Genomic DNA, 17,383 nt, shown 5'->3' on the forward strand with positions numbered 1-17,383 from the left:
TAGGTCCCCTGCTGGTACATCTTATTTGTTCCCTGTGGCCCTGGTTATGCCAAGCCACATAGTCACTTCTATCCTATGACGGCTGGCCTATCTGAACTAATGGTTAGGGGTTGGTGAACCCAGATCACATTGGGAACACTGACAGTCCATGACCAGAGGCCTCATCTCTGCCAGGCCCCGGGACCATACCAGGAGCCACACTGAATGGTATGGGCTTTCTCACTGCAAGTGGTGTGTCCTTTCTTCAGGACACTAGGAGTCTGTGTTGTGAGCCTCCAAGTAAAATGCCTCATACAGCATGTAGCACCTTTCCAAACACAGATAGCTATGACGTCACCGGTCCTGTTGGGTCATCTGCCCAAGAAGCAGGTCCAGCCACACTCATCATTCATCAGTTGTGACTGCTTTTGTGCCGGGACAGCAGTTGCAGCAGAGACCTAGGTTCTGGGAAACCTGAAATGTTTCATATGTACCATTAGAGGAGACCTAGGACCTCAGTGGTAATTCAGTGGAGATAAGATAGGGACCAGAGCTCTGCAGGCCTAGGGAGACTGTAGGTTGGTATTCGTTTCCATGATTTCCTCCAGGAGATGATGTTGTTTGCACGTACTATCAGGGGATGGGGAGTCAGCGTCAGAAGAGTGAATGTGGAATTCCCGACTATGGTACCCTCACCCACGGTAGTTTACTAACAACACAGACTGTCCATTCATGTCAGAAGTCCAGGACATGTGCAATGGACACTGAGTGGATCTGTGGACCCAGAGAGAACCACTGTTAGCAGGACCTGGGACAGGTGTCTATTAATTGCCTGGTCCTCGGAGCATCACCTCACAGCACAGGGGCCATGATCATGCTACAGTCCTGTGCGTGGTGTTTTAACACACTGGGTCCCATATGAATGTGGGAGTAGTTCCAGCTCACTTCAGTCACTGAGTCATGTCCGACTCTTTGTGACCCCATGGACTGCAGCCTGCCAGGCTTCCCTGTCCATCACCAACTTCCAGAGCTTACTCAAACTCATGTCCATCGTGTCGGTGATGCCATCCAGCCATCTCATCCTCTGTTGTCCGCTTCTCCTCTGGCCTTCAATCCTTCCCAGCATCAGGGTCTTTTCCAACGAGTCAGTTCTTCGCATCAGGTGGCAAAGTATTGGGCTGACTTACCCCAGTAAATAACCATGTGGCTCATCGGGAGAGGATGGAAGGACTTCTGCACTTGCTGTGGTGATGAAAGGGCCCTCCTCACTGGGACGGGGCTTCTTTCTCTGGTGATGCCTTCTGAGAAGTAGCTCAGTTCTGGAAATTTTGGTAGGGATGTTTGGGAGGGATGGCCGCTTTCAGCCTGCTGATCATGCAGTCTTGTGTTTGTCTCTCCTTGGTTTCTCTCAATCAAGCAGTTTGCATCCAGGTTCACTGACCATCTCTCTGCCTCTAGATCCCCTGTGCTCTGAGCCAGCATTGTGCTCTCTGCAGTCAGGCCCTGGCTGGCATTGGGACTCTCTAATCACTTTCAGTTTCCCTGATAGCTCAGTAGCTCAGTTGGTAAAGAATCCACCTGCAACACAGGAGACCCCAGTTCGATTCCTGGGTCAGGAAGATCCGCTGGAGAAGGGATAAGCTACTCACTCCAGTATTCTTGGGCTTCCTTTGTGGCTCAGCTGGTAAAGAATCCACCTGCAATGCGGGAGACCTGGGTTCGATCCCTGAATTGGGAAGATCCTCTGGAGAAGGGAAAGGCTACCCACCACAGTATTCTGGCCTGGAGAATTCCATGGACTGTATAGTCCATGGGGGTCACAAGAGTCAGACACGACTACCAACTTTCACTAATCACTTTGACCATTGTACCAACTTTGCTCCTAACATACAACACTCCACCTGGAATCTGATTTTTCCCCATTTCCATCCTGTTCCTGCTGGAAGCCCACGGCAACACGGTCTCCTACCACTCTCCCTGATTTCCACAAAAGTCAACCTTGAGCTGTTGGAGATGCTTCTCATCCACGCTTTCCTCTCGGGCTCCATAGACTCCATCAGGCTTTCCCATGGCGCCTGGTGGCCTGGACACTTTCCTGCCCTTTCATTCCGTGTCTGCCCTGGCAGATTCACTTCTCTGAGCCTTGGATGCCCTCCTCTACCACCTGCCTCGGAAGTTCTGGACTTTCTCTTTCATACCATGTGGGCCAGGCCTTTCTCCAGGCTTCCGAGACCCATCCTAGTGGGAGATCAGCAGTGTCTCCCCAGCCTTGCTAAGTCCTGTGACCTGTAATTATTAACTCTTCCTTCTCCAACTTGGGGTTCTGTTCTCACCCGTCACCTCTTTGCCCCTCTCCCTGTGATCCTGCTTCCTCAGGAGCATCCCCACAGGCTCCCCATCTCTCACAGGACATGGAGTTAGATTCTGACAGTGCTCTGTCATGTAGACTTTTCCTGCATAGCAGCCTGACACGTCTCTGCAAAGGTTATGATGCTGGGAATGGACCTGATGGACAAGGGGACACACCCAGGATGTGTGATCTTTGCCGGGGAGGGGACTCCTCCTTCTCCACAAGGAGAGGAGGGGCACTGGCTGTATGGTGTGTGTTGTGCGATGTCATTGCTCTGTCAGCCCGCCCTGCACTTTAATCCGCTCTCACATAACTGGGGGAAGGGGCCTACAGGTTTTTTTCGCCCAACCTCACCCTCACTGTGTTTTGCCTTCACAGACACTCATTCTCTTTCCTATAATTTCACCATCGGTCCTTGGCCTAGACATGATCAGCCATGGTGTGAGGTTCAAGGAGAAGTTGATCAAAAGGTCTTTCTCTCCTATGACTGTGGTACAGCTAAGATCAAGTACCTTAGTCCACTGGGAGAGGAAGTGAAAAGTATGAGCACCTGGGAAACACAGACTCACACACTCAGAGACATTGGAGACTTGCTCAAGGAGCAGATGCCTGACGTTACACCAGAGAAACACATAGACAAGGGTGAGTTAGAAAATCCAAATGCAGGAGGAGTAGACTGGGGGCTTAGCTGCATCCACTGTTTTCAGATTAAAAAAAAAAAATTGGATATTGTCCTTCCCTACTAGTCCAGTGGAAAGAGCAGCTGTTGCAGGAGAGACCAGGGCCAGATTAGCTGGGCCCAGGGGAGGTGGACCCAGGTGGGTAAGAATCTGTCAAGCCCAGAGGCTGAGCTCTTTCTTTCCTTCCGTGGGATCAGGCCCTCTGACCCTGCAGGCCAGGATGACATGCTGGCGTGAAGACAATGGACACACCAGTGCATTCTGGGAGTTTGGCTTCAATGGACAACTGTGCATCCTCTTTGATTCGGAGAATGGACACGGCACAACGGTTCATCCTGGAGGGAGACAGATGAAAGAGAAATGGGAGAATGACAGGACTGTGACCGACTTCTTCAAGAAGGTCTCCATGGGAGACTGTCAGGCCTGGCTTCAGGCTTTCTTGGTGCACTGGGAGAAAATGCTGAAGACCTCAGGTAAGTGAGAAGAGTAGGAGAAAGTGGTCGTCCTCTCATGGTGACATGGACCCACTCCCGTGTGTGTGTGTGTGTGTGTGTGTGTGTTTGAGAATGTGATCCGTCAGAGGTGAGTTGTTCCTGGGAAAGCAATGGCCCGGGGATGCTCTGTCATCCTCCTTCCTCTTCCACTCCTGACATCTCTCCTCACAGCACAGTCTTTGGACGACTGAACATGGATTTTTGCTGATCCCAAACCTGTAGACATCTTTTTGATTTCTGGGATATATTTCTCACTGTACCCTCTTTCCAGAACCTTCTTTCAAATGTCACCAATTCCACTTCGGGAAATCTGTCAATACCGCCTCTGCTGTAGCTCCTGAGGACTGCATCCTCAGGTCACCATCTCTGATGTCACAGCCGGACGGAGTGGCTGTGTTGGAAACCTTGCTCACCCATTAGCTGTCAGAGCCCCGTGAGGACTGGGCTCCTCCCTTCCCCCCATCTCGCCTGGGGATCTATCACAGGGGCCTCCATGTGATGGGTGCAAGCTGTCTGCACAGTAGGGGTACTGAGTCAGAGGGGCGAGGAGGCATCTGTCGAGTTTGGGGTCTGGACAAGGGCTTCACACTTACTCTCTTTGCAGCATCACCGACCACAGGAGTCTCTACAGTGCAACCCATGGCCACAGCCAGCAATCACATCAGCTGGATCACCACCGGGGTTCTCACCAGTTTTGTCACAATGGGCATCATAATTGCCTGTATCCATTAGAAGAATAGGTACTGAGGGCAGAATTCAGAGGGAAGGCAGGGGCATGGGGCCTGGCGTCAGGACAGGGAGGGAAATCCCAGCCAAGCCCTGCCCCTCACTGAACCTCCTCATCCTGTAAATGAGCAGGTGAACAAGGCCTCATATAACCTGAGAGCAAGAACTCAGACAAGCTCGGGCCTCAGTTCTGAAAGGTCCTCGCTGTCAGATGACAGTGGGAAGTGGGGGGGGCAGCTGAGGGCCTGTTGGAAGTTAAAAGGGTTTAGCCAAGTCCCCTGACTGAGCACAGACTGCTGGCTGGCAGGGCCCAGGGTAGGTGATGTGAGAAGAGCAGGCACTCAGGGGGAGGGCAGGACTCCCGGGGTTTGAGAGCTGCATGGGGGCTCCACATGCTGTGTCAGTGAAGAGGGGACCCACCCAGGGGCCAAGATGAGAGGGGCTGGGCTCTCATCCCAGGAGGAAGGGGTGGGAAGGCCTTTGCAGACCCAACTCCAAAGGCCTGTTCTCACAGGAAGTGGCGTGGGTGAAGCAGGCGAGGCAGGAGCCCCACAGGACAGACTGGGGGAAGGGCTGAGGCCAGGCCTGTGCTCCTGGAGCAGCTGCAGTTGTGACTCAGCCTGCACGTCAGCAGCCTCCTCTGGGGACCCAGAGCCTCCATCACTGAGCGGCCCTGCCTTGAGCAGAGGTGACAGGATGGATAGGCCTGAGCTGGGGTGGAGGCGCCCAGCCTGGGGGACCAGGAAGAGATGGGGGCAGGGACCTTGGTCCTGAGAACTGTGTGTGCTGCTCCGAGGCTGGAGAGGAGCGAAGGAAGGAGGTTTCCCTGCAGCCCCCCAAGGCTGTCAGGAAGCAAGGGCCCTTCTCTAGGGACCTGCTCCCTGGTCCTTTAGGCCCCCCTCGGGGAGGATCTGGACCTGAGTAAAGGGAGCAGATTGATTCCTCACTGGCTCCAGTCCTGAGCCTGAGCAGGGGGTGTCAGGGCCTGGGGTGACTGTGATGCAGGAAGGAAGGAGGAGGTGACAAGAAGCTGCTGGGCCTGGGGTGGGGGTGGGGGTGGAGGACACAGGAGCCCCTCAGTGAGGGCGGGGCTGGAGGAGGGGCTGGGGAGGGGCAGGCCCAGGAAAGTGACAGGAGTTCCTCAGCCCCCTGGACCAAGGCCTCTTTCTTTTCTGCAGGAGACGGTGCTCCCAGGAAGCCTGACAGGTGCTCTCTCTGCCTTTCTCCTGCTCTTCACTTTAGATCCAGGAGATCAGACCTCATGGATCCTCAGTGTTTTCCGGTTACGATGACACAGTAGATGAATCATCTCATGGGCTTTATCACATTTGACGAAATCCTACACAGCATCTTTAAAAAGAAAACAGGAACAATTTATTTCGCCACTTTCTCCTGGTGCTAAGTGATGGTATTTCCACACTGAAATATTCAAGTACTTGAAGAAATCTCCACAAACAGTACATTTATCATCTGATTCTAGATTGTGGATAATTAGACTCAGCCTCGTGACCTCGTTCTTAGAAATGATATTGCAAGAAAAATACCATCAGCTATTACGGAACTCAGTGATTCTTTCTGTGTCTGGAGAAATCACCTCAGCCTATTTTCAATAAGGTGAAGGTTTATACATGACTGTTTCCCTTAATTATTTATTCTGTTTAAAGTGAAAGTGTTAGTCACTCAGTTGAGTCCAACTCTTTGTGACCCTGTGGACTGTAGCCTGCCAGGCTCCTCTGTCCATGGGATTCTCCAGGCAAGAATACTGAAGTGGGTTGCTATTTCCTTCTCCAGGGGACCTCTCCAGCTCAGGGATTGAACCCGCATCTGCTGTGTCTTCTGTGTTGGCAGGCAGATTCTTTACCATCTCAGCCACTGAGAAAGCCCATTTATTATGCTGCTGCTGCTGTTGTGGTTATTTGGGTCATGAAGATCTTTTTTGTATAGCTCTTGTGTGTATTTTTGCCACCTCTTCTTAATATCTTCTGCTTCTGGTAGGTCCATAGCATTTCCGTCCTTTATTGAGCCCATCTTTGCATGAAATGTTCCCTTGGTATCTCTAATTTTCTTGAAGGGATCTCTAGTCTTTCCCATTCTATTGTTTTCCGCTGTTTCTTTGCAATGATCACTGAGGAAGGCTTTCTTATCTCTCTTATCTTTCTTATCTCTCCTTGCTGTTCCCAAGACTTCAGTTCAGGTTAGTCGCTCAGTTCAGTTCAGTCGCTCAGTCGTGTCTGACTCTTTGCGACCCCATGAATTGCAGCATGCCAGGCCACCCTGTCCATCACCAACTCCCGGAGGTCACTCAGACTCATGCCCATTGAGTCAGTGATGCCATCCAGCCATCTCATCCTCTGTCATCCCCTTTTCCTCCTATCCCCAATCCCTCCCAGCATCAGAGTCTTTTCCAACAAGTCAACTCTTCTCATGAGGTGGCCAAAGTACTGGAGTTTCAGCTTTAGCATCATTCCTTCCAAAGAAATCCCAGGGCTGATCTCCTTCAGAATGGACTGGTTGCATCTCCTTGCAGTCCAAGGGACTCTCAAGAGTCTTCTCCAACACCACAGTTCTAAAGCATCCATTTTTTGGCGCTCAGCCTTCTTCACAGTCCAACCCTCACATCCATACATGACTACTGGAAAAACCATAGCCTTGACTAGACGGACCTTAGTCGGCAAAGTAATGTCTCTGCTTTTGAATATGCTATCTAGGTTGGTCATAACTTTTCTTCCAAGGAGTAAGCGTCTTTTAATTTCATGGCTGCAACCACCATCTGCAGTGATTTTGGAGCCCCCCAAAATAAAGTCTGACACTGTGTCCACTGTTTCCCCATCTATTTCCCATGAACTGATGGGACCGGATGCCATGATCTTCGTTTTCTGAATGTTGAGCTTTAAGCCAACTTTTTCACTCTCCTCTTTTACTTTCATCAAGAGGCCTTTTAGTTCCTCTTCACTTTCTTCCATAAGGGTGGTGTCATCTGCATATCTGAGGTTATTGATATTTCTCCCGGAAATCTTGATTCCAGCTTGTGTTTCTTCCAATCCAGCGTTTCTCATGATGTACTCTGCATATAAGTTAAATAAGCAGGGTGACAATATACAGCCTTGACGTACTCCTTTTCCTATTTGGAACCAGTCTGTTGTTCCATGTCTAGTTCTAACTGTTGCTTCCTGACCTGCATACAGATTTCTCAAGGGGCAGGTCAGGTGGTCTGGTATTCCCATCTCTCAGAATTTTCCACAGTTTATTGTGATCCACACAGTCAAAGGCTTTGGCATAGTCAAGAAAGCAGAAATAGATGTTTTTCTGGAACTCTCTTGCTTTTTCCATGATCCAGCGGATGTTGGCAATTCGATCTCTGGTTCCTCTGCCTTTTCTAAAACCAGCTTGAATATCAGGAAGTTCACAGTTCACATATTGTTGAAGCCTGGCTTGGAGAATTTTGAGCATTTCTTTTCTAGCACATGAGATGAGTGCCATTGTGCGGTAGTTGGCGCATTCTTTGGCATTGCCTTTCTTTGGGATTGGAATGAAAACTGACCTTTTCCAGTCCTGTGGCCACTGCTGAGTTTTCCAAATTTGCTGGCATATTGAGGGCAGCACTTTCAGCATCATCTTTCAGAATTTGAAACAGCTCAAGCGGAATTCGATCACCTCCGCTAGCTTTGTTCATAGTGATGCTTTCTAAGGACCACTTGACTTCACATTCCAGGATGTCTGGCTCTAGGTGAGTGATTACACCATCGTGATTATCTGGGTCGTGAAGATCTTTTTTGTACAGTTCTTCCGTGTATTCTTGCCACCACTTCATAATATCTTCTGCTTCTGTTAGGTCCAGACCATTTCTGTCCTTTATTGAGCCCATCTTTGCATGAAATGTTCCCTTGGTATCTCTAATTTTCTTGAAGAGATCTGTGGTCTTTCCCATTCTGTTGTTTTCCTCTATTTCTTTGCACTGATCACTGAAGAAGGCTTTCTTATCTCTTCTTGCTATTCTTTGGAACTCTGCATTCAGATGTTTATATCTTTCCTTTTCTCTTTTGCTTTTTGCTCCTCTTCTTTTCACAGTTATTTGTAAGGCCTCCCTAGACAGCCATTTTGCTTTTTTGCATTTCTTTTCCATGGGGATGTCTTGATCCCTGTCTCCTGTACAAGGTCATGAACCTCTATCCATAGTTCATCAGGCACTCTATCTATCAGGTATAGTCCCTAAATCTATTTCTCATTTCCACTGTATAATCATATGGAATTTGATTTAAGTCATATCTGAGTGGTCTAGAGGTTTTCCCTACTTCCTTCAATTTGAGTCTGAATTTGGTAATAAGGAATTCATGATCTGAGCCACAGGCATCTCCTGGTCTTGTTTTTGCTGACTGTATAGAGCTTCCCCATCTTTGGCTGCAAAGAATATAATCAATCTGATTTTGGTGTTGACCGTCTGGTGATGTCCATGTGTAGAGTCTTCTCTTGTGTTGTTGGAAGAGGGTGTTTGCTATGACCATTGCGTTCTCTTGGCAAAACTCTATTAGGCTTTGCCCTGCCTCATTCTGTATTCCAAGGCCAAATTTTCCTGTTACTGCAGGTGTTTGTTGACTTCCTACTTTTGCATTCCAGTCCCCTAGAATGAAAAGGACATCTTTTTGGGGTTTTATGACTAAATATTAGTCCCCAGCCTCTATTTCACTCCTTTTCCTTTCTTAAAGGTAACTTTTCAACTTCTTAATTTTTTTGATGTCTATTTTTTTTAACTTGTAGGAATTATCTAATTATTTTTTCACTATCCTAAGTCAAGACTTAGCTCTTTCAGATCTCTTCACCCTCACCACACAAGTGAACGTTTCATAAACACTCATCTTCCCACTATAATTTCATTATAATTCTAGATAGCTCAGTAATTTCACTGTATAAATACTAGTCATGGCTGAGCCAAGTTGAGTCATTATGATAAGACATAATTAAAGAAATAGGGAATTAGAACATAGATTTAAATATTTCACCAGAATTTAGCTAGAGAAATTGTGAAATACAGGTTAAAGGAAAGTGAAGGAGAGTAAGAATGCTCAACATATGCTAATGTGAAATTTGGAAAGAGAAAATTTAAAGGTTGAGGGGGAATTAAGAGTCAGATAATGTAGACAAAGGAAGAACAATCAAATGACTGGCAGGAAAATTTAAAAAATCATACTACTGTCTATTGAGACTAAAGGTGAAATAAAGATTTTTTCCAACAAAATCTGAAAGACTTGACCATTCACAAACCCTTAATATTAAAAGATGCTATGTGTGATTCAGGTTGATGTTTGGCAGAGGCTAACACAATACTATAAAGTGATTATCCTTCCTTTAAAAAATAAATAAATTTTAAATTTTAAAAATTAAAAGATGCACTTCTGTAAAAAGGAAACCCAGAAACAAGAATCAGTATCTAAGAAGTCACATTGAACAAACAAATTGGCAAACAGGTTGCTAATTTTAAAGAACCAATGACTGTCTGAAAATAACCCCATAATAATAAGAGCAATTATGACAGTAGAGGGGGACATAAAGTGGTATAAAGTATAAATAAAATAGAATTAAATATTATATGACCTATCTTGGAGCACTGGGGATATATATCTTGAGCTACAGAATTCTGAGTATTTTGCATTGTCAGGAGGAATCTAAGAGAGTGATTATACTCAAAATATTAAAGTCAGGTAGGTATATTAGATCTTTCTACTAAAATAATTGAAATAAGATGTATATTTCCCAAGTAAATGGAAAATAGAAAAAGAGGGGAAAAAAGAAGCAAAGAAAATTTGAAGTACCTAGAACACTCAAAATAATGAAAATGAATCCACATATATCTGTAGTAATCATAAGTATAAATGGTTCAACATTCCTCATTAAGTGTAGAGCTTCCTAGATTAGATAAAACCCCAGATCCAAACTATGTGTCATTTATAAGACATATAAAGCATAAAAACATGAAAAGATGGAGTGTAAAAGAATAGAAAAAGGAAACCCAAGCAACTATTTGTTAAGAAATGATAAAAATTCCTAGATGGCAGAAGCTGTTTTTCTCCTCTTATTGACAGACTTCATTTTTAGAGCACTTGTAGGTTCCGTTGTAGCTTCACAGTGAAATCGAACAAGTACAGTGAAGTTCCCATTTATCCCCTCCCTCCATTCCCACAGCCCCTCCTACCATCAGCATCCATTCCAGAGTGGTACATTTTTGTAAATCAGTGAACCAACATTAGCACATCATTATCACCCGAAGTCCACAGTTTGCATTCGGTGTCACTCTTGATGTTGTATATTCTATGGATGTTACTGAATGTATAGTGACAAATATCCACGATTACAGTATCACATAGAACAATTTCACTTCCCTAAAAAAAATCCCCTCTGCTTCACCTATTCATTGAGAGTATATTTTCTGTTTATCTGTCTTACTTGCTACAGTGCCATGATTATCTTAGGGCTTTGAAGTCTATGCTAGGATTTAACTGTTTTTCTTAGTCTCTTCTGATTGAATTCATGATAATCAGAGAAAATGAAAAAATTTTGACATTTCCAAATATTAAACCTTTAGTGACAGGGCTACTGCCACCACCACCAAGTAATGAAGTCTTTTCCAGACAATTCTCAGAAAATGATATTTCTTGCACAAACAGAAAATAAACATTTTCAATATTATCTACTAGAATTAGGAATTCTTAGCCTGCCTGGAAATGTCCCTCTAATGTTAAATGTTCTGTAAAGGATTATCAAATAGTCTTATTGTTTTTTGAGTTTGTGATTATTATTAGACAAACTATCACAAGTCACAGCCCTATGTGACAACCATCAAAGATCTTTGGACAGAAAGAGTGTCATCCTTCAAGTTAACCATTTATCAATTGATTTTAGCAAAAGACTTCTGTAATATTTATACACCTAAATTATATTGAAATTCTCTGTATTAGTTTTTTATTATGCATAATAAATTACTCTAAAAACCTAGTGGCTTAAAACACTTTATTATACTACTGATATTTAAATCACCATCTCTGTACTCCAGAAAACTTGAAGCATTTAAGATTTTTGTTTTCTAACCCACGAGAGAGGTCATGATGTCTCACCATTTCTCCGTCTTATGGGATTCAGTGCACCTGGAGATTCTGAGGAAACAGGGTCTGAGAGGGCACTCTGTGTTCACGGCAGCGCTGCTCACAGCAGCCGGGACCTGGAAGCCACCTAAACGCCCACCCACAGGTGAATGGATAAAGAAGATGTGGGACATATGCACAGGGCAGTATTACTCAGCCGTCAGAAAGAATGAGATAATGCCGTATGCAGCAACGTGCATGGACCTGGAGATTGTCATATGGAACAACATAAATCAGACAGAGGCAGAAGCACCTGTTGACATCTCTTATATGTGGAATCCAAAAAGTCGTGATACAAGTGCTCTTACTTACGAAACAGAAAGAGACTCACAGACTTAGAGAATGAATTTATGGTTGCCAGGGGGAAAATATAGTTAGGGAGTCTGGGATCAACATGTACACACTGATTTATTTAAAATGGATAACCAGCAAGGACCTACTGTACAACACATAGAACTCTGCTCAATGTTATGTGGCAGCCTGGGTGGGGATGGGAGGGGAGTTGGGGAAGAATAGATGCATGTATGGAAGTGAAAGGGAAAGAAGGTTAGTTACACAGTCATGTCTGACTCTTTGGAATCCCATGGACTGTCAGCTGCCATCTCCTCTGTTCATGGAAATCTCCAGGCAAGGGAGTACTGGAATGGGTTGCCATTTTCTTCTCCAAGGGATCTTCACGATCCGGGGATTGAACCTGGGTCTCTTGCATTGCAGGCAAATTCTTTACCAACTGAGCCAGCAGGGAAGATAGAGACATGTAATGAGTAAGTGTTAGTTGCTCAGTCATGCCCGACTCTTTGCAACCCCATGGACTACAGCCCACCAGACTCCTCTGTCCATGAGATTTTCCAGGCAAGGATCCTGGAGTGGGTTGCCATTTCCTTCTCCAGGGGATCTCCCCAACCCAGGGATCGAACCCGGGTCTCCTGCACAGCAGGCAGATTCTTTACTGACTGAGCTACAAGGGAAGCCCTGTATGTGTGTGTTAAATCCCTAGCTTAGCTTCTTTGTGCTGCTCATTCAGGATGCCTGCACTCCTCTCTGGGTGTATATTTCCGCCTTGCTTCCGTCTTAAATAAACTGTTTTTCTGTACATCTCCAGTAATAACATTGGTACCTATTTTTACAGTTTTTGCCTCCTTGGAACATTCTTGCTTTCAAAGATGGTGAGAGCCAGGGGACTTTGCATCTCGCCCCCGGTGTTTAGTGTCTAGAACTCCTCATTTTACACCAAGATCCCCAGGTTCAATTCCTCAGCAGGGAACTAAGCTCCCTCTTCAGCACCGCTCACTGTGGTCCCTCTAGATCAATATTAAGGAAATAGACACCTTATACTACTACACCTTATATTAAGGTGTAAATATGCACCTTTATACAGGTAGAGGGGCTTCACAATTGTGTCATGGGAGATTTTGTCTCTGCTAAGAGTTTTAAAAAAAGAGAAAGTCTTCTAAAAGTTGACCTGTTTCCTTCCCTTTCTAGGCCTTTTAATGGCTATTGTTCTTTCCTTTTTAGCCCTTGTTTATTCAACCTTTTGATTGACTTTATGTCTGTAGGATCTACCAATTTGAAATAACACTCCTGGTGGCTCAAGGAATATAGCCCATTCCAGTGGCGAGTGGCCCAGATCCATTTAGGTCCTTGTGAGGCACTTCTGCACCTTGAGGGGAGGCTCAGTTCAGTGGTCCCTGTCCAGCAGGGAGACGTTTTGATAGAAGAAAGCTTCAGCCCCTTAACCCTTAAGAATGAGGGTGTAGAACCCCTCAGTGGGGAATAAGACAGGCTGGGACAGTTTGCTGCAGTGAGTGTACCTGGACAAAAGTCACATCAAGCATCAAAATACAAGAAATTATAAGGGCTAAAAATAATTGCATGCATGTGCAGTTGGGGAAAATAATCAACAACAAGATACAAATAGACCAAAAACCCAAGGGGATTTCAGAGCAGCCAGGAGCAAAAGCAGGGTACTAGTCATGATCCCTGCACACAGCACCACCAAGGGGGAAGAAACCACCCAGCTCACACCCCTGGCCTGAACATAGGACCCTCTCCCACCCTCATCTCATATGTGGGACGGCTCCCCCACCCTCTGGAGCCAACAAGGGAACATGTTACTTGTTTTTGCTCCCTCATGAGTCCCAATAAAGCTTTTTCCCCCCCCTGAATTTGTGTCTGGTCTTTTACCAACTGCTATTGATCGAGTCCAGGAGCCCTGGTCGGTAACACAGGAGGGCTTTTACTGAAGGTCAGGATGCTGCTCAGAGATGGTGTCTCCAATGGGCTTCCAGCAGAAACAGGGGTTGAACGCATGCAGATTCCAAGTGGGGAAGCACCGTGTCAGGAACAAAGCAGGCGCTATGGTTGATATGAGTAGAGAGATGGGACGGCTGCCAGGTCCTGACTGCATCCTGACTGCAGAGTATGACGCTGGTTCCCAGCACAGGGCGATCCTAGAGGCAAACACCTGGATGGGCGGCCAACCTGGACACAAACTGCACGACTGAAAGGAGTGAGACAGGGGATGCCCCAGGGCTCCACTGGTTAGGACTCCGGGCTTTCACTGCCAGGTGCCCGGTTTGATCACTGGTCAGGGAGCTAAGATCCCAAAAGCCAGGCAGCCGACCAAAAAACAAAAAACCCAAGAGATGAAAGAAAATAGAACACAAGCTGGATGATCAGGACGCTGAAAACAGCCATCGCAACAGCTTGTCTGGATAGTTTGCCCAGTTTCTATATCTGGACCAATTATCAGAACCGAGAACCTGTTACCTGAGAGAGATGCAGTTTCCAGCAGGCGGGCCCTCATCACCATGGCAAGCGCAGTGCCGTGGTCCTCTGGCCTTCCCCATCCCTGGGAGCCACATGGACATTGACTCAGGTAAGTGCCCACTGGGAAGCAGAAGCCACCCCACATTCCTATGGACCCAGGGTGTGACTCACATCATGTCCGGGGATCTGAAGCATCATCAGGGCCTCGCTGTTGTTAATGTGATGCATGAGATGCAGGGTACTGAGTACATAACCGCCCTGCATCCTGCTTACAGGGGTATCATGGTGTGTGAAGACCCACACAGTGGTTATTTCACATTCTCCAGATTTGAACCAGTGATGGAAAAGACTCTGTAGTTAGGAATGGGGTGAAGGCTGCCATAGTTGAGAAGTATGAGTACATTCTCATATTGCCTTTCCTTCGCTGCAAACAGAATGTTGCAAGACCACCCTTTTCTGGGTAAAATGATAGAGATTAGTGAACACTCATAACCTGAAAGCATGCAGGGCTGTGATCCCTTCACATCTCCTTTTTATATCTGCCTGGTCTAAAGCATTTCTATCAATGGCTGGACACTAAATATTTCCGGATTTGCAGACCAGAGGCCTCTGCAACGGCTCAGCTCAGCTGTGGAAGGTGTTCCTGGAAAGGACATGAGGAATGAGTGTGGCAGGATCTACCACTGGGACCCTAGGACCCTGCAGCGCCCGTGACACAGAAGCCCATCAGCAGGGAAATCGTGCCGGGGGTAACCTGCCTGCCTGCTAAGTCACCTCAGTCGTGTCTGACTCTTTGTGACCCTATAGACTGTAGCCCACCAGGTCCCTCTGTCCATGGGATTCACCGGGCAAGAATACCCATGTGGGTTGCCACGCCCTCCCCCAGGGACAGCTTGTGACATCCTAATCAGAGCATCACAACCCAGCCCCACAGGGTCAGAGGTATGGCCACGCCACTTGAGTGAGGAAAGCCTAACATTTAACCATGGCTACTGATACGGTCCTGAGTCTGGTAGAGAAGGGACCTCCGGTCTTGATGAACTGGGCTCATCCACTTGGTAATCATTACCGAGAGGCCAGCTGTCATAGGATAGAAGTGATCATGTGGTTTGGCATAAGCAGGGCCACAGGGGACAAGTGAGATGAGCAGCAGGGGACCGAGACCTGACACCAGGACTGTGGTGCCTCCCTCTCCTCTGCTCACCTCTGTGGTTACTCAGGGTCCCCGTGGCCCCTTGGACCCAGGAAGCCCCTCTACAGCAGAGGAGGGGGCGTTAGCCTGTGACTGCAGGACCCACCCTCCCATCACATTCCCACCCCCAGAGGCCACAAGGCGGACCGGGCAGGGCTGGGATTCATACACAGGCAGCCGAGGCAGCCGCTGGATAATTCCCCAGGTGATGAGTCACCCAGTGCTGGGGTTCACAAACCAGGGCAGTGGTCAGAGGGGTTTCTTTGGTTTTTCACGTTGTCTTTGCCTGTTGTCACACCAAAAACTTGGATGTGCACAGAGACAGACGCCAAAAGGCCTGAAGACACGAACAGATTTGTCTTCTGTAGAAGAGTTCCCCAGCTCCTGTCTTAATCAATAACTATTACAGGCTGCCATCTCCACAGTCTGTGGACGATATGAATGTGGGACCAAAGGGCAGAAGTGGGGGTGCCCCTCCTCCCCCTGAGGCTCCATGTCACACTTTGGAAGAATGGGCTCCCGTCCCTCCTGGGGACCAGGCTGGGAGGCTTTTGCTGGGGTGAGTCTTCAGCAAGTGGATAAGATGCCAGTTGGTAGAGAGTGTGATTCATGTCCATTCACAGGTGGGAAGGTATTGCAGGCCCTGGGCTTCTCGGGATGCAGAGAAGTGGAATGAACTCAGTGAGCTGCGGAGGAGGATGGCCACTAACGGGATGTGTCTGGGGAAGGGAGAGCCCAGGGCGGCACGGGTGGTTCATGGCTGGTAAAGAGGCCTGGGAGTCAAGGGCAGGGGGTTGTGTGGAGGAGAAGGGTTTGTGTGGACAGATGAGATGAGTGGTGTGTGCTTTTCAGGAGGTGTCTGGGTCCTTCCCAACAGGAAGGTCACCTGTCCCAGCCCTGCCACGGGGGCTCCCACTCCTGGAGGCACGGCCGAGGGGTTGGGAGCTTAGGGATGGCAGTGTTTCCTGCCATGCTCTCCTTGTCTTCTCGCCTCCCCACCTCCCATTGTCTGAGCATTGCTATTTCAACCAGTTTGCCCTTTTGCTGGCCTGGAAGTGGCCAACCAGCCCAGCAGCTGCCAACAAGGAAAGGAGCTCAGCTAAGGAGTGAGGAGAAGGAGGCGGAGGCAACACCACACCCGTGGGCTCTCTAACCAAGGCAGCTCGGTCCCGCTCCCTGGTTATAATGCATCATCCCCGCCCTCTCCCCCAGGTTCACCAGAAGCTCACCACCCTGTGCTTCATGGGCACAGTTGGGCAGCAGAAGCAGGACCAGGAAGCACGACTGAAGTTGGTGACAGCAGCCCTTGCCACCTAGAGCCCTGAGGATGACCCACCCTTGGGGGAGGAGCCTGGTTGGCCAGTGGAGAAGGGAATCAGTCCCCAGAGTCCTCCCACTGGAGTCTCTTCTGGGGGCTCCCTCCAGGCTCCCCACACCCTCTGTGGGACTGATGTTCCTCAAAATTTCAATGATTTGTCCCTCCCCTTTCTTCTATCCAGCCCCTTCTCTGGATCCCCGTGTTCCTTGTGTTTTTTGGCAACACTAACACCTGATAAGTGGCTTCCAGGTGGCTCAGTGATAAAGAATCCATGTGTCAATGTGGGAGATGTCTGTTCCATCCCTGGATGGGGAAGTTCCCCTGGAGGAGGAAATGGCAACACACTCCAATATTCTTGCCTGAGGAAATCCCATGGACAGAGGAGGCAAGCAGCATAAAGTCCACAGGATCACAGAGATAGGACAGAGTGACTGAACAACAACAACTCCTGAGACAGGGGTTGGCGAGTCCTCAGCATATACACACTCGGGGCCACCTGCATGATCTCCTCAGGTCCTGAATGAATGTTCAGCCTCTGTTCATTCCCGTAGGTAGCGTTTCCCATTGACAAATGTGTAAACTGAGGCATGGCAAGATGAAGAATCTAGCACAGTCAGAATTTTGTCCAGATTCCTGTTTCTAGAGATATATATAGCCCACATCCACGAAACTGCTTCAGGTACTAATTGCAACCTCCCTAGCCCTCCACCTCTGACTTCACGCCTGGGGATCCAGAGTGAGC

At 47.7% G+C, this 17,383-nt stretch overlaps 1 protein-coding gene and 1 pseudogene across 1 annotated transcript; one reads left to right on the forward strand and one right to left on the reverse strand.

The window, feature by feature from the left end:
* The window catches only part of LOC120862671, a 13,909-nt pseudogene extending 11,860 nt beyond the window's left edge, over positions 1-2,049 (reverse strand).
* Positions 1,750-5,855, forward strand: LOC120862606 (UL16-binding protein 1-like). Its single transcript, XM_040238672.1, has 4 exons — positions 1,750-2,970; positions 3,197-3,482; positions 4,108-4,243; positions 5,408-5,855. Exons 1-3 carry the CDS (start codon positions 2,467-2,469, stop codon positions 4,233-4,235), a joined length of 918 nt encoding a protein of 305 aa, XP_040094606.1. The 5' UTR covers positions 1,750-2,466; the 3' UTR covers positions 4,236-4,243; positions 5,408-5,855.
* Positions 5,856-17,383: the final 11,528 nt, after the last annotated feature.

This window comes from Oryx dammah, unplaced genomic scaffold (genome assembly GCF_014754425.2).
Source record: "Oryx dammah isolate SB20612 unplaced genomic scaffold, SCBI_Odam_1.1 HiC_scaffold_4, whole genome shotgun sequence".
Classification (NCBI taxonomy): Eukaryota; Metazoa; Chordata; class Mammalia; order Artiodactyla; family Bovidae; genus Oryx; species Oryx dammah.